The sequence below is a fragment of the Protopterus annectens genome, chromosome 2.part2 (assembly GCF_019279795.1).
Source record: "Protopterus annectens isolate FY-2018-M chromosome 2.part2, PAN1.0, whole genome shotgun sequence".
Classification (NCBI taxonomy): Eukaryota; Metazoa; Chordata; order Ceratodontiformes; family Protopteridae; genus Protopterus; species Protopterus annectens.
The window spans coordinates 696,142,370-696,169,106 of record NC_056730.1 but is presented as its reverse complement, the minus strand read 5'-3'; the positions used below and the strand labels follow the sequence as shown (position 1 = coordinate 696,169,106).

General features: G+C 38.2%; 1 protein-coding gene across 1 annotated transcript in view; it reads left to right on the top strand.

Moving 5' to 3' along the window:
• The window catches only part of DDRGK1 (DDRGK domain containing 1), a 924,827-nt gene that overhangs the window by 269,810 nt on the left and 628,280 nt on the right, over positions 1–26,737 (top strand). Inside the window, exon 4 of the mRNA XM_044064090.1 lies at positions 25,573–25,674. Coding sequence (XP_043920025.1) covers positions 25,573–25,674 — 102 coding nt within the window. The remainder of the gene's footprint in view (positions 1–25,572; positions 25,675–26,737) is intronic.

Sequence of the window (26,737 nt, the reverse complement as noted above, 5' to 3'; positions counted from 1 at the left end):
CATAGTGAAAAAAAATCCATTTATTAAGATTCTGTTTTATGAAATTTGTTATTATAATTAAGGGCTGTTGTATCTTTAATATTATTAGACATTATCCCTAAGTAAGTGATTTTACAATTTTTCACAATGCATTTATGTAATTTATTATCTATGTTATTAATATTATAATTATCAGGTAGCATTTTAGTGTTATTCTCATTAAAACTAAGTCCCAGTTTCTTCTAGAATATTTATATTGCTTGGAATACTGCAATAAGAAAAGAACTGCAGTCAGTCAAAGTTAATAGGATGTCATCTGCAAATAATTTTTGGAATTCTTAATTGTAAAGCTTATGTGTCAAAGTTTTATGCTCGTCTCTTTAGAATGCAAGTAATGTTAGTAATTTATTCCTGGTCTGAGGAAAAATCATCTGTGTATAATCTTATTTCTTCTGTGTCTCAAGTGACTAAACATTGAAGTGCGCTTTTGATTCAGCTGATGACATTTCCAAAGGTGCTGCTAATGGAACTGTTATGAGGAGCTTTGCTTGTTTGCATACATAAAACTTTCCTGATGATGTTAAAGCTGAAATTTTGAATTCTTCCTTAGACAGAGGTTGTATTTGGACTACTTGCTGCAAAGATCCTTAAGTGTGATAAAGGAAAGCTGATTCAGGAGTTTCCCAGATTTGTCAAGCGTTTTACATCAGTGTCTTAAACATTTTTTAAAATGCAAAATAAGCAGACAGAACAACCTGCTGGTAAGCAGACTTTTAAAAACAGTGGTAGGAAGTCTCCAAAAAGAAAGCAGCAGCCCCCAGAAACGAGGACAGTCTAAAACGTCTGAATGACTATCTACAGGATTTCTCTCCCCATTCCCACCCTGGAAAGCTTCTAATTCTTTCTGAAGGTTTGACCCTCCATTTCTCTTTTTGACAACAGATAGTCTCAGATACAGGAGTTCTGAGAGTGATTCATCAAGGAATACAAATGGCAGTTGGAATCCCCCCTTTTCAGATCAGACTTCTTTTTCCCTTCCTATCATTCAGCATCTGTTAATTCAGTGGGTATTAGAAGCTGTCCCTCCTTGTCAGGAAGGGGAAGGTTTTAATTTCCGAATGTCTGTGGTGCCAAAGAAAGAAGCTCCATTGAGGCAAGTGCGAGATCATTCCTTTCTAACCAGTTTGTGAAATTTCTAAAGTCTGTAATTTTATCCGTTTACAACCTGTTACCTTTCATTCCCCTTTTAATTTTATAGAGAGCTTAGGTTTAAAATAGGTAACCGATTTCAAACATTTCCTAAGGTTTTCTGTGTCTTATTTACACTTTCAACTCTCTGCTTTGCATTTTGGGTTATCCTGTGCTCCAGGTGTATTCAGGAATTTTATATCACCAGAGTTCTCCTACTGCAGACTGCAAGGTATTAATATTTTTCCTTATTTAGATGATTTGCTTATCTTTGCAGAGTCTTTTTTTCTTCTTAGTGTCAGGAATCTGTCACCTTGATGGATCCAAAATTCTTGCTTGATTTCTCACAGGATTGTTTTCCTGGGGTAGCTCCTAGACATCTGAATTCAAAGAGCTTTTCTCCCACAGTGATGGATATATCAATATCTAGCTGTATTCCTGAGTTTTTCCACTTAATCCAAGGCCTCAACAAGTGAGCGATTAACTGAAGAAAGTGGTGTTACCTGCTGAATCCAGTCTTTTTGTCTGTATTTGGCCTTTTTTGGCTTCTTGTTTTTTTTTTTCGCATCATTTATTTGCCATAATAAATGATTTTGGACTGATATTCTGTGGCATTGCTTTTTTTTTTTTTTTTTTTTTTTTTTTGTTAGGGGTGTTTAATGTTTCCCCAAACTGAGTCAACTTCAGCTAACTGCTTGGATGATAGAGTCTTAATTTTTTCTGAGGCTGCACAACAGGTATTGAAGGAGGCAAGAAATCCTGCCACTAGGAAATCATATTTGCAACCAGAAAAATATTTTCTAGTTGGTGTTAAGGCAAGGCCCAGAACCCCTTTAAGGCTAGTATTTTTCTGGTTATATAGTATTTTTGCAAGTTATTGTCCACTGTCCTTTCCTAATCCTTTTGTCAAAGTTAATTTGTCTGCCATTTCAGCATGTCTGCTCATGGATCCTCCCCTTTCAATGCATTCCCATGTCAAAATGTTTTTGAAAATGGTGTTGCATACCAAACGTCCTATGAAACAGGTGGCTCCTCCTTGGGATCTTAACTAATTAACCGCTATGTGGTGTGAAGTGTCACGCCTCTAGCAGCTACATACATATTGCATTTCCAGAGCATTTTCTGAAAAACAAACTTAAAAAGCATAAGATAAACAAATGTATTTGTAAACAAAAGCTATTAAAACTGTACAAATAGCTATGTTATCAGTAAGTAGTATTTGTAGTGATAATAGTGGATTTAGTCTTTTCCATAAATACCGTAATATATTATGCACTAAAAAGTATTTTTCTAAACTTTCACAAATGTTCACATCTTTAAAAACTATACAACCAAGACAAATATTGATAGAACATTTTTATTAACCAGACATAAACATTCACATGACAACAAGAAAATCCTCTGTAAGTGCATGTTTGAGCTATTTACAGAAATATGAAAACATAGCAATACAAATACTGGGTTTTTGTTAAGATGTGCAACTTAACAGTGCAAATATCAAAGAAAGTATTATTCAACAATGTCTAAGGTTTCACCTAATGTAATGCAGCAGCTTGCAAGTCGCTTGTTTTTTGAAGTATTAAGTACATATGGAGATATTGGTTATTTTCATAATTGTTAACAAACCACTAGCAATATTTCCAGTATAGTGTGATATAAACCAGCATTTTCAGTGAATTGTCCTGTTTTCCACATTGGAGTTTTTCACCATACACTTCAGTATAATGTAGGTCTCTTAGCTATGAAAATATGAATAATAAGTGCCAAAGACTACTTTTTCCACTGCAGGACATCCTAGACCAACAGTCTTAGCGTCATTGTGTTATTAGCTTCTTGCCCTTTCTAGTACTGCCTGTCATTAGCTGGTAAGTCACTTACTTAAATAATCCAGACCCCCAAAAGTTCTGGATGCCATTAGGAGGTGTGGGTGTGAATTGGAAGTGTACAAAAAGAGTGTTACAGGTTTGAGCAAGTTAACTTTGTTTCAGAAAAAGTAACTCTTGCCCAGTTTTAACCAGCTCATCAGGCTGATTTTAAGTTTGTAACCTAGAAAACAGTTTTGCTGATTGCTCTGACTCCTGCAAGAAGAGCATCCGAGTTGCAGGCTCTTATAGTGGGTCAATTTTCCACAAGAATAGGGTTTCCTTAAGAAGCAATCCTCCTTTTATACCTAAAGTGGTGTCCAGGTTTACAGTGAGCTGAGTTATCCTACTCCCTGTTTTCTTTTCAGAGCCTAAATACAAGGGATAAAAGATTGTTCATACTCTGGATGTCCACAGAGAACTTGGATGTTATCCTGACAGAACTAATGCTTTCAGAATCTCTTGACTAGTTAATTTATTATGAAGGTAAGAAAAGGGGGCAACCTGTATGAAAACAGACTTAACAACAAATGGTTGTCTCATGCTTTTATCTTGTGTTATACCCACCACAATAAGGTAATTCTAGGCAAGATTAAGACTCACTCTGCCAGGGCTTTGGTTTCATCTGTGGCTTTTTGGAAAGGGTTGGATTCCTGAAGTATTCTAATGGCAGAAACGAGGTCCTCTGTACATGCCTTTACAAAGCACTACAAACTAGTCTCCTTTTCCAGGTCTAGAGCAGGCTTTTCCAAGTACATTTATCAAGGAAACCTGGACTTTCATCCTCCTCCTTCCCAGTCAGCAGGGCTTTTTTTGGGCCAGTACGGCATACCGCCACCTCTGCTGCCCTGTTATTTAAAAAAAAAAACTTTTAAGGGTGTTGTTTAAGAACACCCTTTGCGTCGGGTCGCACAGTCGCAGAAGACCTTCTGCGTCTGTGTGATGTGCGACCAATCGGTTACATCTTCCTGGTCCGCGCATGTGGAATTTGAACTCCTGAAGATGTTTGGACTGTGTACCGTGACTGGACAAGTGTGTGTGTGTGTGTGTGTGTGTGTGTGTGTGTGTGTGTGTGTGTGTGTGTGTGTGTATCTTTCACTTATTTTCTATTAGTAAGCCAGTGAGTGACCCAAGTCTCCAAGTAAATGTGACAATAAATTTCCATACTTAGCAGAGAGATTTGTGTTATTGTTTACAGTGACCATAGTTAGGTTCCTATCTACACCAGTACTTTTATGTTCATTTTACTTACATACCCAAGGATGATAACAGGATGGCACAGAAATCACGGCATGTATTTTGTACTAAAGCAGTGATAGTAGATTGCATTTATTTTATGACATCTCACTCTATCAGCAAATAATTAAGGGAGACATCCCCTTCCTCAAGGCAGTAAGTGCTAAAAAGCTTTATATTAATAATCCCACTGCTGTGAACCTGTCTGATCCATTCACTCACTGCAGCTATAGGCCGAGTCTGAACGGGATACAATAATGAGTGTTTCTTTCATTAGACACTTCTAAATATCAAACCTGAAGAGTTAATTTGTTTTAATTAATCATCACCCTTGTAACCATCACACTTTCAAATAGTGAGTTCATGGCACTTGATAAAAAAGCAGCCCACTTGGAAATATCAGTGAGTAATTAGCCATGCTCAGTTAGCCATGTTTGCATGTGGGAACTGATGCTGCTGCAGAAAATACATTACCAGATTTAGCAGGCCTGCTTCTCTTACTTACAGTGATTATAAAGTAATGATCTCTGCTGCTACCCATCCGATGCAAAGCGATATAACTATTATTAAGAGAAGATCATTTATAGGCCAGGACTGTTTAGTATAATTGCTAGCTGATTGAATGGCATTGTATATTGTGAGATGCTTTATAAAAGCAATAAACTGGCCGAATACGAACTTTGTTTGCATGATTTTCTTTTGTGTCTGCACCTCTTGTTAGTTGGAGATACAGACTTCATTTCCAGACCACATAGGTACTGAAACTGAATACATTCAAAACTTTGCTTTCAGCACATTTTATTGATTTTTCTGAACTCGGAACATTCACACAAAAAGTTTAATATATGTATTTTAAATATTTCCCTAGAGAGAAGTATACTTTTAAGTGTAATCCCATGTCACAATCTCACACATATGTATACTTATTGTTGCTATTTATTTATTTTTAATACGACTGTCAGCCTGTTACAGTTGCATGACATTCATAAGAAGGGGGAGTAATTTTGTCAATCATTATAGGCTGACAATTGCTAAGTCAAGCCCATTTGTTCAGCTTGTTACCTGCACAACTGTAGCAGTCTATGTACCTTTTCCACTGTAGTGTGATATAGTTTGTATGTATAAGTAGAAAAGGGTATAGAGGTACAGGGAGGCTTGTCTACCTACAAAAATATGTTATTAGGGTTTTATGCTCCATTGCTCTTTCTAGGAGTTTGTGTATTACATTGCACATTGTTGAAGTCAGAACTGACTGATTTTTGATGATACTACAAATATAAATTACCAATAGAAATATCTGTCTATCTATCTATGGAAGCACTACATAAAATTGAATATTCATAATACTGAGCATTTTTTCAGCTGGCAGAAATGATTGAAACTCATTTGACTGCCTGTGCAGGCATCAAGTTTGTGTGCGATAATGAACAGAGGGGATCAGGGAATTTGCCATTTCCACACTGCAGGGCAATCTCACAGTTGGTATATAATATGAGCAATATTTAAAATGTGTCCCTAGTTTTGGGCCTCTATCCCCCCATTATGACAGGCTTTGCCCTGACTTCTTATGCTAAGAGGTTGAGAGGTGTGTGTGTGTGTGTGTGTGTGTGTGTGTGTGTGTGTGTGTAAGAGATAGGTAGCATACCCCTCAACTGCCCAGGTTTTTGCAGAATGTCCAGATTTTTGCCCCATATTTTTGTTTTTTCCTCATAAAAAGATTGAAGTTGCTAAATAATGACAGATATTTGAGGTTTTAGCTTCATATCCTTTAGAAGAATGCATACTATAACAAATCCTGTTGTTCTAGCAATTTTCTAAGTTCATGAGAGAAATATTTATAATCTGTTCCTATTTATTTTAGACTTTGTCCAGATTTCTTGCATTAAAAGGTTGAGGTGTGTGTGTGACAGTGAAATGCCCTAGTTACGGTTAGGTGGTTAGTAATTTGCTTAAGCTCAAGCCCTGTACCTTAGCTACAGGAAACGAGAGCCTGAATCCTGTACCCAAAATATGCAACTGTTTTGCTTAGCAAATGGTATCATTGTTGTGTGTTTTAAAGCAATGTTAGTAGCACAGCAGGTAGCATACTTTTGTTTTGATGCAGAAGGCTGTGGGTTCTGTTCCCACAGCATGTAGATGGATTGCCGATACTGTGTTGGATTTTAAGAGGGTGGGGCTGCAGTCCTGAGTCCTCCTTTGGATAAGATGCTTAGCAACCATGAACCTGTTTTAGTTTGCCATCCATTCCATATTGCAATATTACCAGCTTATCATTTTTAATGTAACATAGGCAATTTATTCTTCAAGGGCAGCAGGCAGTGAATTTGTAGATATTGTTGTTGTTGTCTTTAGGCTTTTCCCGCTTAGGGGTCGCCACAGCAGAACTTCATTCCACTAAAGTTTGGCAGTAGATTTTCACGGTGCCGAGTTTCCAGCTCGACACCCAACCTTCAACGAAGGCACGCCCATTCACGCATGTCTTTCGGAACGCTACTCGACCCGCGGGGAGGACATGCAGACTCCACACAGAAGGCAGTCCCCACACACTAGCTGAGAATCGAACGGGAGAACCTCTTGCTGTGAGGCAACAAAGCTACCACTGCACCACCACGGATTAGTGAATTTGTAGATGAAAAACCTAAATAAAATTTTTCGCAGCAACCTTTTTATTAGTGACAGTCGGATCTCTTTAATGTGGAATTATTCAGATGAATTTTTCTTCTGCAGAGACTGTGCATATTGACTGATAATTGGTAGGTTGTAATGACAAAAATTTGAGTGGCCTTTTATGGTTGAAATGTTCTGAATTGGGCAGTTTTGGCATTATTGGTTCATATGTTTTGTTTCTTTGCTTACTGGCTATAAATTTAAAACATGCTCAAACAAGTGGTGTATTATACAAGGGATATAATTTAATTATTAGGTATTATAATTTAATACAATCAGGAAGTGTTAATCAAAGACATTTTTCATGGTCCTAAAAATGTGTGCAAGGCGTTTATGATTTGAAAACAGACTAAAGGTAAACTTAATCTGCCACTGGCCAATGCATTTTCTTTGACTGTGGGTTTCAGTACTGTTTAAATGCATGTGAGTTTCAAAGTCACAGAAGTTTTAATGCCAAGTCTGTTTTCATTGTGAGACTATTGCTTTGTTTAGCAAGTGTCTATCAATGTTTGTGCTGGAAAATTTGAAATAAAAGTTGTAAATTAAATCCAAATATCTGTAATCATTGTAGAAGTAAAGCAGAAAGCAGTATGCACAGTGAGAATTTTGAACAATGTTTATGGCAACTGGGGAGAAATAACCAAATAATGGGACACTGGAATGGCTGCATGTAGGGGGGGTTGACCCAAATGCAACGTATGTGTACCACCAATTGTTTGTTTACGAAAAAGCACTGCCAGTTAGTATAAGTTATGGTAATCTACCCATATAGCTAAGGCTATTGCAGCATGTATTCAAAGCCTTCCTTTGCCTAGCTTGGACACCTCTGACAACAAGACCTTGGGTTGCTTCTAAAATCATCTGTGGACCTACAGAGCTGATGCAAGTTTTTTGCACCTGCTCTTACTATCTCAGCACTATTTAATACTTCTGTGCTGCATTTATTGATTTGGTTGAATTTATCACTGGTTTTCAACTTGCACCTGTTAAAATGCCATTTGTTTGTTACTGTACTGCGGTTAGGTCATTTTAACAGTATTCTGATATTTCCTAACCTCCTCTGATGCTGCAGAAGCTGTTCTGAGTTTGCCAAATTTCTCATGAATTTGCCAAAATATTTCTAAGTTTTGCAAAGTTTTTCTGTGTTTGTAAAAGTTATCCTACATTTGCTCACTTTTTTTTGTGTTTGTGAACTTCCATGGATTCCGGATACTGCAGGAGTTCTGCCTTTTGTTATAAAGCATTTGCTACTGCACTTGAGCTCAAAACTAGTTTATTTTACATTGATGGATTTTCTGCACTCAGATGGGTTGAATCAGCCCTCTGCTCCCACCAGAGTTGGGAACAGCTGCTGGAAGGCTTATTGTGTGTTTATCTGATTGGCCTCGGGGCTTAACTAAGTAAAAGTCTTTTATCCTGCAGGTATAAAATCTGTACAACCACAGTTACCCATGCCTTGTATATAAGCAAACCTTTCCAGTTTAAAATTCTCTATTGGAAACACTTACCATAATCTCCCACTGTTCATAGCTGCCAAAGAGTTGCCAGTTTGCACAGAGGGCAGCGCCACTGCAGGTTATTTAATAGTGTACTAATAAACACTCTCACTTAGATCTTTAAGCGACTCTTCCCTACTCCTTCCCATCTACTAAAGATCTGGTATAATGGCTAGGCACTTCCCTGTCATCTGTTTCTGGCCTAGTGGATATGGGCATCCTGAGGTAGTGTAGTAACTACCTCATGTTCAGTGACAGCACTTTAATTTTAGAACAGACATACAGTGTGTGAGAGATGTCGATGCAAAGTGTCATTGGAGCAAAGCTCTCACATATACACAGGAAAAATGCAAACCAGGTTGTCAGCGTTCACCCAAAACATTCACTACCAACATTAAAGAACCAACACATACACCCACATATGCGGAGGTACTCGCGTGTAATTTAACCAAACCTTCAAGACCTCCTAAAAGCATCTCATTGGCCCTGCACACACTCAAAAAAGACAGCACCTTACACAACACACAACTCTGAAAGTCATAGTAGCCCCACTTCCAAGTCCATAAGGCAACATACCACACAGCCAAACATTCTAGTTATTATGGAGTCCATTGTAAGACATACTGACATCCTCGTTACCAGGCTAAACAAAGAGAAGATCATAGTGAGCTATCTGTCTGGAGCCAGGATCTGCCAGATCATGCATGCACTTGGGTTTTTAAACCACAAGTATCAGTATGACATGGTCATAGTCCATGTTGAGCGTAAATGACCTAAGACATACCTCACTGAACTGTTTGAAAGGAGACATGATGGAGCTCTCTGAATGTGTCCCAGGTAGGTTTGAATGTAGCCTTGAGTATCATCCTACCTTCACCAGTGATGATGCCACAGTACCAGCAAAAAAATGAATGACTCCAACAATTGGCTTAGTTTCTGGTGTCACAACAAGTGGATCCAGTATCTGTCAGCCTGTGGAGACATGATCGACAAACCATGATGCTTTGCCAGAGATGGTTTGCACTTCTCACCACTTTGCTTCTGGATACTGACAAAAATTTACCTGTTCCCATAGTGCCTTTTTTGGGTCGTGCTAAGTTGATAAACTCACCAACTTAAAAAAAATCACTAACAACTACCTAAAGGTAATACTGCTTAATGCTAGGAGTTTAAATAGAAAACCACATTCCTTGGAAGCGCTCCTCACCCTGGAGAACACAAATGTATGTGCAGTCACAGAAATATGGTTCAGAACCATGGAAAGCACCCTGGCTATCAAAGGTTATAACGTCTTTCATACATTTAGATTCCCTTCCTCTCAGGTTAAAACAAAGGGAAGAGATGTCTGCTTTCATAAGACAATTACACTGCGAGACTGGTCCAGCAACGTGACTTGCTTGAGCTAACCATAGGTGCGATTCCCTATCATATCCTTACTAGCTACAGATCTCCTGACATGAGTCTAGAAAACCACACCTCCTACCTAAACCTAACACCATACTTATAGTTGACTTCAACTACCCCTCCATAAACTGGGAGACGTATACCACCCATAATTCACTTGCTCAGAGGTTTTTTTCACTTTGTCAATGCAAACACACTGGAGCAACTAGTTGGCTTCCTAACTAAGAGGTACAAATATCGTAGATCTAGTACTTACGAATGTGGGGGATGCTGCTTCCTCCCATGCATCAACTCCTCTCTTGTAAGATATGACCACAAAATGATCTCCTTTAGTATTAAAACTAACCTAGAACTCCCATCAAACTCCAAATCTGTTACAAACTTTGCTAAGGCCAATTACCTTAAAATAAGTGACAGCTTATTAAACTTCCAAACCCCTCAGAACCCGTATGCCACTGAGACCTTCTGAACTGCACACAAAAGCAATGTGCAACCACATTCATACATGCATAGAGGAATCAGAATCTGTCAGTCAGCTGCATGATTGCTGACAAAAGTAAACCACCTTGGTGGACCCCTAGCTTAAATGGGCTATTCAACAAAAGGAAAAAACATCATTTCCAAAGCCAAGAAACCGACAAAACAGTGTAAAAAAAAACACTCACCAGTCTAAACAAGCAAATTAGAGAGCTGGTCAAATCTGCCAAAGCAAACTGAGGCAAAGGTAGCTTCCCAGGTGAAAGATAAACATAAGGCTTTTTTTTAATTATGTCTGTAACTTCAGGAGCAATACTTAGCAATGTGCTGAGTTAGTTGTGAACAGCAACACTTATACCCAGCCGGAAACTATAGCAAACCTGCTGGCCGACAAGTTCAGTTGAAACTTCTCCCCACCAGTCACCTCCTACCACACCCAAAGAAATACCTGTAACCACCCCCCTAGTAGTCATTATGAGGGAATAGGTCCTTACTGCACTCATTAAACCCAAAAACAAAGCCTCTGTGGGTCCCGACATTTCAGGATGCTTCTTAAGTAGCTTAAAATAAAATCTATCAAGGCGACTAGACACCCTCTTAAACAGCCTCCAGGTGGGCTGTATCCCAGAGGAATGGAGGACTGCAACAGTATTCCTCTTCACAAGGGGGGGGGGCATCAACTGACCCAGGGAACTGCAGACCCATAAGCTTGACAAATTTTGTCTTGTCTGCAAGGCCATGGAGAGAATTATTATGGGCCTGATCAGTAATGGCATAGGAACTCTCCAATCTCTGGACCAGCCCCAGTGTCTCTTTGTCAAAGGAGGTCTTGCATGCTTAATCTTCGAGAAAGTCACCAATGCCACATGGATGTGGGTCTGAATGGAGAGATGAAATGTCAGCAAGCAAAGGAGAATAGTAGTGCTGAAATTTAATTCATCCTCCAGTCTTGGTGAGTACCTTCGTGAGGTGAACCCTGTTTTCACAAAATCTCACCAAGGCGCCACTGAAATATAGACTGTATTTATATAGTGTATAACGTGGACAGAAGTAGGTCAAAAATTAAGAGATAACTGGGTGCACAAGACCCAGGATAAAAAAGTGCTCAGTCCTGGTAGGCGCACTGGTGCCAGGCTGGAAAAAATGACCGTGTAGAATCCTCAAAATATGGAAACAGTCCTACAATGGGGCAAGGCCCAGGGGGAGGATGCCCCCCCCCTGTTGTAGAAGGAAGTAGCAGTCCACAAAAACTGATAGGCCAAAGAAGAGCCATAAAGATGATAGAGTGGACTATTGAGGATAAGAATGAAATTATGTATTGTTACTGTTATGCAAAAAGCCCAGACACAAGATATACAAAACGATGAAGAGAGAAATTAGAGGAAAGAAAAAAACTACTGCAATAAAAACTGTCAGAAGCTTCAAATGAAAATTTGCATTTATTAATGCAACAGATTTGTGAAAAATGGTATATAGATCAACAAACGTTGATCTGTTTGGAAAAAGAAGCTTCTGAGGAAGTGTGAAAATATAAACAACAAAAATCTAGAGATATTTGAAAAGTATAAAAAAGAAATATGGACATGGGAAAGAAAGGGAGATTTGATATGGTGCAATATTTATGCAAACGAGAAAGCCAAACTAATCAATATAAAGAAAGCGGCCCCAAAGATATTCAAAGAAAAATACAGAAAAAGGCATCTGGATATAAAAATGTTCACAATAAAAAAATCCCAAAGTTGAAACATAGAAAAGATTAGTAAAGTAGAAGTTAAAAAATATATAAGATGAAGTTATGGAGTGCCTGTGAAGTGAAGGATTTAGTGTAGAAGGTCTAACGCAGGTTACATCACAGCATGATAGAGCGAGTCCCCAAAGTAAGGAGAAACAGGAAGATCAGGAGACATCTGAAGAAATATGGACATAGGAAAGAAAAAGAGATTTAATGTGGTGTAATATTTATGCAAAGGAGAAAGCAAAACTAACCAATACAAAAAGAACAGCACCAAAGATATTTGAAGAGAAATACAGGCAAAGGAATCCAGACCTGGAAAACTTTACAATACAGAAAATAAGAAGACAAAGAGAAAAAGGAGATTAGTAATAGAGAAGTTAAAGGAATGGAAACTGAGGGTATGGAGTACCTGCAAAGTGAAGGATTCAGTGTAGAAAATCGAATGCAGAAAGCACCTCAACAGGATAGAGCAATAGATATCCAAATTAAGGGGAAACCAGTGGAACAGGAAGCAGTTGGTCAGGTGCCATGTCAAGATGTTTTGGAACCTTCCACAGGAAACCAGTATAAATGTTAACTTTAAGCTAGACAGCAAGGAAAGGAACAGGAAACTGTGGAAACCCTGGTGCAGTCAATGTTGAGGAGTGATATGCCAGTGAGTTCCCATATGACAGAGCAACGGATGGCACAGGATGAAATTGAAGAGAAGGTGCCACAGTAAGATGCATTATAACTTTCTTTAGAATGCCTGCAGGAAATGGAAAACAAGGGATGTGCCCTCATTTTGGAAGAAAATGAGCTAAGAGAAGAGTTGAAAAAACACACTGAACAACTGCAGAAATGGTCACCATCCACTTTTACCGTGTTAAGAGAATAGTTGCTTGATTTAATTGACATGGATAGATATATTAAGATCAATGACAGAAATAGACTGCAGAAGGTCAATAAAACCCAAAAAGTCAGATAAAACAAATGAATGCAGTAATTAGGATTGTCCATAGAGATCCATGCGCTATAACAGAAGTAAACACGATATATTGCTGTGCTGCTAAATTAATAACTGATATAGTTTTACCACAAGGACACAGGGTAGTGAGGGAAAGGAAGGGGAGAAATTGAATACCATCTTGGAAGTATCAAATAGAGAAAACTATAAAGCAGTTAAGTTAAGAAGTGTCATTGTTACAAGACTATAGAAGAGGGAATAGATCAATAAAAATACTAAGAAAGATAGATGTGATAAAAGCAATGGGCTGTATTAGAACTGACCAGGAGCTATCATGCACTATTGCAAATAACAAACTAAAAATTTCAGCACAGGCAGAAAAACTTAGAAGATACACATAAGTATGAAGAAAAAGTAAAAAATAAGCAATTTATTGATGACCCAAAAACATTTTATAGAGAATTGGGAAACAAGGTAAAAGGAATTGAAAGACCACCAAAAAAAACAGGAAATAGATGCATTTTGGAGAAGTATCTACAGTGGGATATAAAAAGTGTACACACCCCTGTTAAAATGCCAGGTTTTTGTGATATAAAAAAATGAGACCACAATAAATCATTTTAAAACTTTTCCTACCTTTAATGTGATCTATAACCTGTACAATTCAATTGAAAAATAAATAATTTGTTAGGGGGAAAATATATAAAAAAATAAAAAGTACAATAACCTGTTGCGTAAGTGTGCACATCTTTAAACTAATACTTTGTTGAAGCACCTTTTGATTTAATTACAACATTCAGTCTTGAGTAGGAGTCTATCTGCATGGCACATCTTCACTTGGCAATATTTGCCCACTCTTCTATGCAAAAGTGCTTAAAATTGGTCCGATTGGGAAGGCATCTCTTGTGCACAGCCCTCTTCAGGTCACCCCACAGGTTTTCTATTGGATTTAGGTCTAGGCTCTGGTTGGGCCATTCCATAACTTTAATTTTTTTCTGGTGAAGCCATTCTTTTGTTGATTTGGATGTATGCTTGGGGTTTTGTTGTGTTGAATGGTGAAATTCCTCTTCTGCTTTCTAGCAGACGCCTGAAGGTTTTGGGCCAAAAGTGACTAGTATTTGGAACCGTTCATAATTCTCTCCACCTTGACTAAAGCTCCAGTTTCATCTGAAGAAAAGCAACCCCAAAGCATGATACTGCCACCGCCATGCTTCACCATGGGGATGGTGTTCTTTTGGTGATGCAAAGTGTTGTTTTTGAGCCAAATGTACCATTTGCAATTGTGGCCAAAAAGTTCAACCTTGGTCTCATCAGACAATAACACATTTTCCCACATGCTTTTGGGAGACTTGATGTATTGTTTTGCAAATTTTAGCCAGGCCTAGATGTTTTTCTGTGTAAGAAAAGGCTTCCGTCTTTCAGCCCTACCCCATAGTCCAGACATATTGAGAATACGGGAGATTGTTGTCACATGTAATACACAACCAGTACTTGCCAGAAATTCCTGCAGCTCCTTCAATGTTGCTGTAGGTCTCTTGGCAGCCTCTCTGACCAGTTTTCTTCTTGTCTTTTCATGAATTGTGGTGGAACGTCCAGTTCTTTGCAACATCACTGTTGTCCCATATTTTCTCCACTTTTTGATGACCATCTTCACTGTGTTCCATGGTATATCTAATGCTATGGAAATTTGTTTGTACCCTTCTCCTGACTGATGCCTTTCAGCAATGAGATCCCTTTGATGCTTTGTAAGCTGTCTGCGAACCATGGCTTTTTTCTGTAGCAGGCGACTGAGTAAATGTCAGGAAAATCCTACTAGGGCAACTGAACTTTATTTGGGGTTTTTCATTGATGGCAGGTGTGTACCCAAGAAGACTGAATGCTGTAATTGAATCAAAAGGTGCTTCAACAAAGTATTAGTTTAAGGGTGTCCACACTTATGCAGCCAGATTATTATATGTTTTTTTTTTTTTTGTCCCATAACAGATTTGTTTTTCAATTGAATTGTAAGGTTATAGGTCAAATTAAAGGTGGGAAAAGTTTTGAAATGGTTTATTGTGGTCTCATTTTTTATATCACAAAAACCTGGCATTTTAACAGAGGTGTGTAAACTTTTTATATCCACTGTACCTTTTGGAATTCTGGCCAAAAAGTTCAACCTTGGTCTCATCAGACCATAACACATTTTCCTACATCCTTTTGGGAGACTTGATGTATTGTTTCACAAATTCTAGCCGGGCCTGGATTGTTTTTCTGTGTGAGAAAAGGCTTTCGTCTTGCAACCTTACCCCATAGTCCAGACATACTGAGAATAGAGGACACTCTTGTAACATGTAGTACACAACCAGTACTTGCAAGAAATTCCTGCAGCTCCTTGCTGTAGGTCTCTTGGCAGCCTCCCTGACCAGTTTTCGTCTTGTCTTTTCATGAATTTTGGAGGAACGTCCAGTTCTTTGCAACGTCACTGTTGTCCCATGTTTTCTCCACTTTTTGATGGCTGTCTTCACTGTGTTCCATGGTATATCCAGTGCTGTGGAAATTTGTTTGTACCCTTCTCCTGACTGATCACTTTCAGCAATGAGATACATTTGATACATGGCTTTTGCTGTAGCAGGCAATTGAGTAAATGTCAGGAAAATCCTACTAGGGCAGCTGGATTTTATTTGGGGTTAATCAGAGTCTCTTTCACTGATGGCAGGTGTGCACCCGAGAAGACTGAATGAATGTTGTCATTAAATCAAAAGGTGCTTCAGCAAAGTATTAATTTAAGGGTGTGCACACCTATGCAGCCAGCTTATTGTATGTTTTTTATTTTTTATATTTTTTCCCCTTAACAGATTTGTTTATTTTTTAATTGAATTGTACAGGTTATAGGTCACATTAAAGGTGGGAAAAGGTTTGAAATGATTTATTGTGGTCTCATTTTTTTATATCGCAAAAACCTAGCATTTTAACAGGGGTGTGTACACTTTTTATAACCACTGTAGCCTTAGTGTTTTAGTGTTGAGGGCTATTTTGTGAGTCTAGCCAGTTATGTAAAGATGAGATTGTAATCCAGTTCTTTTGTGCCTGAGAGAGGGCCAGATCTGTTGTTGACCATGTCATCTACACATATTATTGGTATAGGGTGGATGTCATAAGGTTAAGCTGTTTACAAAAATGAGAACTGAATGGGAGAGAAGATGGACCCTTGTGGTACTCTCTTGGCAGGAATGACTTTGTGAGGAGGGTAAGCCAATGTATACTTTGAAGATTCTTCTGGACAGAAAGGCTTTAAACTGTCATTTTGAGACTTGATGCAAGCAAAGAGAAGAGAGTTAAGTTGTGAGTGATCAACTGAGTCAAAAGCCTTGGATCGGCAAGAATTGTACCTGTTGGGTGACTTTTTTGTCACTGTTTAGTAGAATATTATCTGTCATCATATATAGTGCAGTCATGGTAGTTGCACCAGTCTAGAATCCATGTTAAGGAGATGCTGTTGTGTAGGTCTGCAAGTGGTAAGTTAACTGGCTATGAATCACTTTCTCAAAAAAAAAAATCAGATGATGGAGAGATGGAGAGAATGGAGATAGGTATGCAGTCGTTTGCAGATGCTGGGTTAGTGGGTTTGGGAAGTAGTCTGATTGTGGCCATTTTCATTGTGTGTGTAATTTATACAGATGTTTCAGGGAGTGGAGAATGTCTTTGCATAGTGAAATAAACTGAGGTATAGTCCTCATCAGGGGATGGGGGCTGGGCATCTAAAGGGATTTTTCTAAAAGCTTCACAATATCTGTAGTAGTTAGAGGGTAGGTGAATCTGCTGTAGCAAAGTAGGGTTTTTCAGTGCCAGCCTTGTTAGTGGGAAGGGAAGGGAATTTGGGTTAATATATTTTGTGACTGTTTTAATGGAGTCCTTATGAAGAATATCAGTTGGGGAAGGATATCCTGTTGGGTTGTTGTGTAGTTTCTGAAATTTCTTCTGGGTGTAAATGTAAAATATTCTGCACCATGTTTAGGTGATTGCTTTGTAGCATATTGTGGACTTTTTAGCAAGGTTATGTAATTGTATGTGATTGTATTGGGTTGGATTCCTTTACCACTGCTTTCATGCAGTGCCCTGAGTATGTAAATAGTGCCCTGAGTATGTAGATAGCTTTTTAACTTCTTTTTTGGACATTTTTTATTGAGTGGCTTTAGGAAGCTGGTGACTTTGGGGAAGAATTTGTTTGAATGAGAGGAGGTAGCTGGACAGGGAAGTTGCTACATTATTGGGGTCATCATTCCCTAATAATTCATCCCACTTTAAGTATGAGAGATATTGTTTAAGGTTTTGTTTCTGTTGTTATTTTAGGGTGGCCAAAAATGAGTTGGGGAGGTGACTTAACTAATTGGGACAGAATGTGAATATAATTGAGCAGTGATCAACTGTGTGGAGAAGGATGGTGATGTCAGTAATGGAGGGTTCATTTCTGGTTCAGGAAACTACTCCCTACTGGAACTAATAAAGTTTGGTCCGGTGAGTCTTTAATTGTGTGAAGTTGAGCTAGGAAAGGAAGTCTTCAGTGTCAGAATTTTTGGGGTAGAGGAGGTTGATGTTGAAGTCCCTTAATATAATACAGTTTTATAGTGGCTGTTTTTGTCCAGAATGCTTTAGATTAGAATTTAAATGTTTGTGTGTGGTTGAAGTGTTGGAAAGTTTGTTTGTGGTGCTCTAAATGAATCTTATATTTGAGAAGGAAGTGTGTGTCTTTGCTAGTTATTTTGTCTGGTCTGGCATTAAGTATACAAGTTTAACTTGGAAAAAGGAATTTGAGGATAGGGAAGTCTTCTTTTACCCAGGATGGTACCTAGTATGTCCAGGTTGATTTGAGGATAGGGGAGTCTTCTTTTACCCAGGATGGTACCTTGGATGTCTGTTTGTTTGTTGAAATTAACAAGTGTAGTTGTGCTAGCATAGTTAACATTTTTCCTGCATTCAGCACTGCTGTGCTCAACTTATTGAGTGCGATGAATTGTGGGCCTGAATTTGATTCTGTATAGCTTTGTAGAAGTGCTCAAGTAAGGGAGATTAATTTAATGATAAACCATCGGGATTTTTCTTTTATTTGTCTTAGGAAGGGATTTTGATTTTTGTAGTACTGTTTTGGTATAAAAGTACTAACTGGATGAGTTGTGTGGCAGGGGGGTAGGGTATTGATTTCCTTTAATGTAAGTGGAGGATTGAGGGAGGAGGGAGGTAAGTGAGGGTAGTGCCTGGTATTTTGATATGTTCTGACAGTGGGAAGGTATAATGGTTGCAGTTTTTTTTTTTCGGGAGAGGGATGAAATTACTAAAAGTGTAAGGAATGCCGTAAAAAAGGAAACATTTGTATGTTGGTAGAGTCATTGTAGTAAGAGAAGGTGGGCTTTTACATCAAGTTTTTAATTTGCCTTTCAATAGAATGAAATAGGAGTAGGTGGAGAAAGTCATTGTAAATTGTGTCTTGAAGAGAGCTTTTCTGTGGATGAATCTGTGGGAGAAGACGCACGTGTATTTAAGTAACAATCTGGATGGCGGCTGAGGAATTGGTGGATAAGAAGGGAGTAAAGCTAGTCACAGCTCCCATGTTAGCGGGAGACGATTATTCTGTACATGAGCAGGGGAATCTCAATCAAGTGCAGCTGAAAAGCAGGATGAAATTACTAGCTTACTTTCTTCAAGTAAGTCTGCTTGAAAAACCAAAAGTAGACCCCCCCGCGCGCGCGCGCGCGCACACACACACACACACACACACACACACACACACACACACACACACACACACACACACACGCACGCTCTATCGTAACTGCCAAATTAAACTGTGATATCTGGATGAGTGATGACATGGTTTCTCACATCACTAATGCTGGCCATAGTATTTTTCTTTTACAGATATCCTTTTGCTTGTTTTCTGAGTTTCGTGTAAAATCTCTGACACTACAGAAGGAATGTGCACCAAGATACATTGTGGTACACAATTACAGAAGTCTTCCGTGGGTGCATTTGGGGTTGTACAAGCAATGAGGCACAGCTGCTGTGCCACAGTATAGGCATGTAACACACAAAGAGAAGTCTACATGCCTTTTGGTTCCTAGCACTGCCCTAAGGGTTTAGAAACACTGCTTTCTCAGCTAGCTGTAGGAGTATCTTTGCTGGTGATGCTGGGTTACAAGCAATAGCCATTTTATTGTTGACCTCAAGAGCAGCACAACTAGTGATCACCTGCAAATTAAACATAAAAAACCCAGAAATATGGGTAAGAAGCCTCAACAGATAGGAGACTAGAAGTAGGGTAGTAAGCAATTCAAAGAGAGAAATGCAAGAATATTATTTGCACATGAGTACATTCAGAGGCTTCAGAGCAGATAGAGAATAGAGAGAAACAGCACAGAAGTGCAAAGCCAAGCAAACAGAATTAAGACAGTATTTACCCTGGGGAAAGGAGAGAGCAGTAGCTGTTATGTTGTTGGATCCAAGGCAGCTTTAGGACAGCTATTGATCACCTTTTTGTTCCCAGCACTGCTCCAGTAGGTTTGGCAACACTGCTTTCTCAAAGTTTTAAGGCAACTGGAATACTGTCTTGCTGACGGGGGGGGGGGGCATGGGGGGCATTACAAGCAATAGTTATATTATTGGCTCCAGGAAAGCTTTAGAACTGCTAGTGATAGTTTGCAGCAAGTTCCCTGCAACAGCAGAGGAAATAGTACACTTACCTCAACAAGTGCCCAACTGCAAACCCAGGAGGGTTAGGTATAGCACATAACATAGTGTACAAGTTGGTAATTAGTTTGCTTTTGTTGGCCAGGAAGGTCTGGCTGGGGCAACCATAGCCCCTTTTCAGTGTTGGCCCATGGATAAGAGCTTCAACAAATATAAAAATGCCATTATGTAAATACAGTAAAACAAAGTATCAAACATGAACAGTAGCAATTTACAACGTAGTGCAAAAGTACTAATGATATGCAACAGTTAACAAAAAGCAATTAGCAGATTAAGTTGAAGAGTGCACATTAGGTACTGCTTGATGTGAGGTACAAGGAGTTTTTGAATAAGTGTTAAAGGTAGTGTCCTTTAGGGATGGAGAAGAACAGAGTAATGAGAGAGCTAAACTTTGAACTGTCAGAGCATGGAGGTATATAATTACAAATACTTAATTTAGTTAATTATACTTTTGATTTTGCTTGAGATTACGTATTTGTTTTGGAAGTATCTGTATCAGCTTGTGAGGTTGAGGAAATTAATAGTACGACGTAAGTCAAGTTCACTTGTTGGGGAATGGGAGTAAACAGAATAGCAGCCTACAGATGTACAGGAGCATGACTTTGAGTTGCTGAAGTGGAGATTTAGAAGAGTTCTAAAGTTATGCAGGTTATTTAGAATTCTAAATCTTAGTTGGATTAGACAGCATTTCCAGCAGTATTGATGGTTTTGCTAATGATGAGTAAAGGTTAGTCTAGTGAGTGTAGAGGTATGGTCAGGGGAGAAGGTTTAATGTTTAGTAAGACTGGACAATTTGTGGTTTGAAAATATTATGGACTGTTTGGTAATTGGGTAATAGAGAGGTAGTTGGGAAGTTCTGGCCAGTGACGTTGCCTTAAGGCCAGGCAGTGGTAGGATTTTCCTCTGTGGTTGGTGGCAAAGCTTAAGGTTTGTGAAAATGGGTGCTGCATATAATAATGAGGTTAGGAGGAATAAGGATGCTGTATTTATTGGCATTCTGAGTTAGGTAGTGTTTGCTTTGATACAGGAGACTTATAGCATGCTGTACATGGAGATCAAGCAAATTTTAACAGCTCGTTGGTTGTACCACCAAATAATTTTGAGTGGAGAGCTAATTTGTTAGAAGGTCATTAGCTGAAGTGATAGAGAAGTTCCAGTTTACATTGGAGAGTGCCTTAAGTGTAAATAACATTGACTTAGTTTTTTTTTTTTCAGCATTTAGAATATGGTGGGATTTTTTTGAGTCAGGACTCATTGGAGGGAAAGGATTTTTTTTCTTGATGTTCAGTTAAGGGTATTGACAGAACAGAAGTAAGCTGTCTATTTTGAAAATGTGGTTTCTTTGGCTGATTTCTCTAAATCATTCATGAATTTATTGAACAGTATGGAAAAAAGTATAGGCCCTTATAGTACTCCTCCAGTTAAGAAGACCTTAGTGATCATTAGCATAGTATATACCTATGAACCTATAAATAATGCTCAACTTTAGATGTTTCTGCAGATTTCTTATCAGTTATGTTTTGATGATTGTATATTGTCTTGGTAATTGTATATTGTGCAGAAACAGTCTTCTGAAGACGTTTTCCAGAGGGGGAATATATGGTGTCTTTGGTATTGCTAATGTGATTCCCTTCCTGTGGTTATTTTATTACCTGGTAGATATTATGTGGTTCGATCATGAGTCTGTGGCTTGGATTAATAGAAGACAGAGCATTTTCACTGCTGCTATATTTATTCATATTTAATACATTTTGTCACAAAGGCAGTGTCTCGTTAAGTGGGAATTTGCGTAGCTATGAATTGTTTAACTCCACATTTCATTGCTTAGTTGAGTGCCCTGCTAACTGGAACTACCAAACTATACACAGGCACAGACCCCTCCTAACACACATACAGGCAGATAGTCACATATGGACAAGCAGATTCATAGATCTGCAGACAGTGATTCACATAATATCTGACAAGCACCCATGTATATGTGCACATACAGACATACAACAGGCAGTTGACATAGCCTTCCCTGTCTCATTCAAACTATTAAACGGCAGATTCAGTAAGTGGACAGAACCACACCGTAGATTGTGGCTTTACTCTACCTAGCCATACTATGTGATAGCATAGACCACACCCACACATACTCCCGTACATAGACTCTTGTGAACAGTCACACAGAGACACGTAGCCTCATGCATACATACATGTAGCACCTAAACAATGTGCAGTGTTCATATCGGCCACAATTCACATCAGTCAGTGATCATCCACCGTGCATACATACTTGCACAATAAACATTCATACACAGACACCGAAAGATGCAGTTTCATATTATACTGTACGGGTGCACACACACACACACAGACACACACACAGACACATGGGCAACCATACTGTCCTCTACACACATTCATTATATAGATATATATATATATATATATATATATATATATATATATATATATATAGATTGGCAGTCTGAGCAGTGTAAAGCTGTCACGCTTCCCCCTGCATATTCACTCCATTGAAACGTGTAGGAATGCAGCTGCTTTTGCACTGCTGTTCAAGGTGGCTTGTATAATGAAGAGTGCAGTATTTCCACACTAAGCAAGTATCGTAAATGCATAGTGGTCTTTGGCTGTTTATGAGTCTCATTAGTTTGGACCGTGATACCATGCTTAATGTTGTAATTAAATAGATGCAGTGTCACTGGTTTATCAGCACATTTGCCTTTGATGCTGAAAGATCAGAAGGCTGTGGGTTTTATTCTAATGCCAGTGACTCATTTTTCCATTACTGATGCTGCAGTGCTGTATTAGGAGGTACTGCACTCCTCAGTGTGCTTTCTGTGCGATGAGACATTATGTTAAGGTCCTGCCTTCGCAGAGTATGTGGTAACATGGGTTGATGTGAAAGATCCCGTGGCACTTTTTGAAAAGTCTCTAGTGCCAGGCCAAATTGCTCCTCATCAGCATAAATGCCACCTTGAGCTCTCCTGAAAAGAGGCTACTAGCCTGATAACCAAAGGATAAATTTAATAACAAGTAATAATTAAAAATAACATTTCACTGGCCAAACAGAGTATTTAGCAGTTTATGTAGAGTCACAATATAACTCGCCTTTATTCCTCATGTAATGATATCTGACAACTAACCCTTTGGGAAAAAGTTAATTTATTGCAAGGGTGTAAAACTGTGGGCGGTAACCAGCACTGAAAACTCCAGAACGTCTGCCTTCTACCCTAGGTGATGCAGGCCATGGCACATTCCTTTTTGAAACAAAGGTTTGGATAAGAAAAAAATGATGGGATATTAGTGATGTGCACAAGGACTCAAGGGGAAATTAAAAAAAAAATTACGAAATGCATTGGAAGGTTTTTGAGCAATAATACCTACATGATTAGATGATATTGGGATAAGAGTAACCCCTTTGGAAAATGGAGTTTTCCTTTAATGGCTGGATCCAAGTTGAGTTAATAACATTTTATATGACTAAGTATCCGTACATCCATCCCCAACCCCTTTTTTCCATTTTTGCTTATGGGGTCAGGGTGTCACTTGAACAGTGACAATCATCTTGAGCTAAGGTTTACACCGCATATCATATCATGTACATCAGGCTGATGCCAGTTTTCTAGCTTATAGTTGTCAGCAGAGTTTCATTTTGAAGAGGTCTTGTAAACTCCACTTGATCCAGTCTTGTGACTGATATTAGCATTACATGATGATAATCATCATTAATGCCCTTTTTTTACCCACGGTCAAGGTGTCGTGTCTACTGTTGCCATCTTTCTTGGTTCAAAGCCATTCGTCTAACTTCCTCAGTGGTCATACCTGACTGTCACAGATCTTCTCTCGCACACACTAACCATCACTTTACAGAGTGCTCTCCTTTTGTCTTGCTTTTATTCTGTCTCTTCCAAGTCTTCTTTACCAGAGAGTCTTCTGCTTTTCTGCACATTTGTCTGAGCCACCGTAATCTGTTCTTTTTGAACTTCTTTGCAGTTGGAAGTACTTTGGCTTGTACTCTGGTGTCCTCATGTCTCCATCTGTCTGACATTTCATCTTAATCACCTGTAGCTTCCCTCAGCTGCCCTGGTTTCTGTACCATACAGTAGTACTGGTCACACTACTGTATTGTACACCTTACTTTTCAACTTCTTTGGCATTCTTATGTTGCTCACTACCCCTGAAGGTCTGTGCTAGTTGGCTGCAGCCCCTCTTATTCTAGCTTTCACCTCCTCATTCAGACTTCCCTTATCAGCCACCCTCCCAGATACTTGAAGCTGGTAACGGGGAAGGTAGTGGAGCAGGTTATCTCAGTTTTCAGCTTCTTTTGATTTCCCCTACTTGCTGCCATGACAGCCATTTTGCCTGTACTATTTCATCCCATGCACACTCAGTTTTGCATTCCAGTCCCTTGACATTTGTCAAGTTCCTTTTCAGAGTCTGCTTGTAATATCACATTGTATGCATGCCGCAGTGCTGCGACTAATGTAAGCATAGCAAACTTTTTATATATTGTTTTATGTAGCTTGGCAAAGCCTTTGAAGCAGAATGTCATGGATGGTTGTTAAATGCACAGAATGAGGACCAAGATACTTCAATGGACTGGAAGTCAGCTGTAGTCCATTAGTCACTAGAGGCGAGCTCTTAAGGGAAAAGTTGTTAAAAAGACTTAACTGTTGAGAAGGACAACAGCATTAGATGCCAACACTGATCTTGCCTCTCAAAATTAGCAGAATGGTGAAGGGAAATAAGTATAAGAAAAGCAGATAATATATACATTGGCTAACAAGACTGGGTGTAAAAGAGCATTTGCAATGTTTAGTTGCAATAGGTTTGAAGTGGAAAGGATCTTGTATAAAAGCTTTAAAGGTCAGCCCCAGATAAACCTTAGGATGTACCATTGCCCAGAAAAGAGGTGCAAGATTCTGGAATATATCCCAGGAAATAGTGGTTTTGTTCACATCATCAGAAGAATTCTAAGCTTAATGGGATAGAACATGGAAAGGGTGGGAAAAGAATAAATGAAATGATAGTAGTGCAGGGGGTCGGTTTCAACACTCCGAACTGAGAGAGTCATTTTATGTTAGTACCTTTGTATGCATTTTTGTATGCTCTGTATTTCTGCTATATATTGACTATTAATAAAATTGCTTCTCAGTTTATCTGTTTTTATTCAATTCTGTACCCTGTATTTTTGTTTGGTTGTCTTTAAAAGGAGTGCACTATAAGTAGTACACTTACCCACTCATCAGAAGTAAGATAAACAATACTTTGCAAGGAATTACTGAAATGTATGGTGGCTGTTGCAGAGTATTAAAGTTCTGAGCTGTTAATTAGCTGCTTCTAGTGACCAGGGTATTGGGTTTGATTCCTTCTTTCTTATTTGTTTATCACAACTCTTGGAGCAAGTCACTTAAAAGACAGCACACTGACAGTTACTTACAATGTCAACAAAAAAAAAAAAACAAAAAAAAAAAAAAAAAAAAAAAAATGAAAAAAGTCACAGTTGGAAGGTAATGTTGGGGTTGTGCATTTCATTAAAAAGAAAAAAAAAAAAGTAAAAAGTTTTTTTTTTTTTTTTCCTCAACTCAACCAGGACTTGGATAATGACCAACTCTGTTTTAAAGTACTTGTTTTTATTTTTTTTTTTTTTTTTTAAATTAGCAACCTCAGATAAGCAAATTTTAGGGATAAGTATCAGTGGTTAATTGTGGGGTATTCAGCTTTATTAGAGGAAAACATTTTGTCTGTAATATCTGCGCTAGCCATTTTTCTCTTGTGTTTAAATATTTTTTACCCACCCTTGATAAAAAGGTAACTGGGCATAATGAGTGACAAATATTCTCTTATGATTTCCAGGCAGAAGAAGCTGATCGTGAAGAACAGAAGAAGTTGGATGCAAAGAGAGAAGAAGATAGGAAAAAAGAAGAAGAAAGAGTTCGACTTGAAGAACAAAGGAAGGTAGGGTATCTTTTTTTAACCCATCAGAAATAACACTGCTATGGGCTTTCATAACTTCAGATTTTTTTTTTTTGCCATTCTTTATCTATCTGTCTCTGTATAATTAATGTCAAATATTGGATAAGAGAATTTAGAATAAACGGTTTTGTTTGTCTTGTAAAGCACTGGCATAAAACTGTAACAGTAAGTGAGGCTGATATTTGGAACTGGAAGGAGTTACTTTTAAATGGTTCCAGGTGATCAAATATGAAAAAATAGTCATTTAATTATTTTTCAGCTCTATTCAGATTTGCTGGTCTTGCATTTATTCAAAAAAAATAATAAATCATTGTTAAATATCCAGTCTAGAAAGTTAACTAGGATTGTATTCTCTAAATAGAAGTTCTAAAAACCACAAGTTGTTTTTAATAATCTGTTATAGTTTTAGCTGTCTTTTTGCTAATTTTGGAGGAGGATCATGATATTTAATGATTACTCAGCTATCAAAGTTAAAAATAGAATGTAGTTGTAGGCTTTCTTGTAGAACGTGGGCTTTGCATTGCAGCAGTTATGGTTTCAGCTGATTAAAAATGAGTGTAGATTTTATGTAGTGGAAATGTATACCAGAAGTAAAAAAGTATGTCATTAAGCAAGGAGTTGTTAACTTTATAATAAATATAATAATCAGTAACATAAAATGAGCTCCACACTATTCATTGCATTCTGGGTACGCTTTTTTAGTTGTCTTAATAAAATGGTTTTGCACATTCTATTCTGACATTTTGTTTTAATGATGCGAATCTAGAAAGTATAGAACAGCTGCTGCACTGTAGTGTCTTCCATTGTTCATATGTAATGTTGTATATGTATGATGCAGTGAAGTAGTGGCTAGGAGTTGCAGTATTTTTTATTTATTTTTATTTTATTTATTTTACATTTATTAACCGGGACAGTCCGACTGGACCAGGTCCATTTACAGCGGAGGCCCGGGGAGAAAAGCTCCACATATATTAACAGAAATACTAGAATTTAATACATAGTAAAAAACTGATAACACATTATATCTGCAAAAATCCAACTAGTA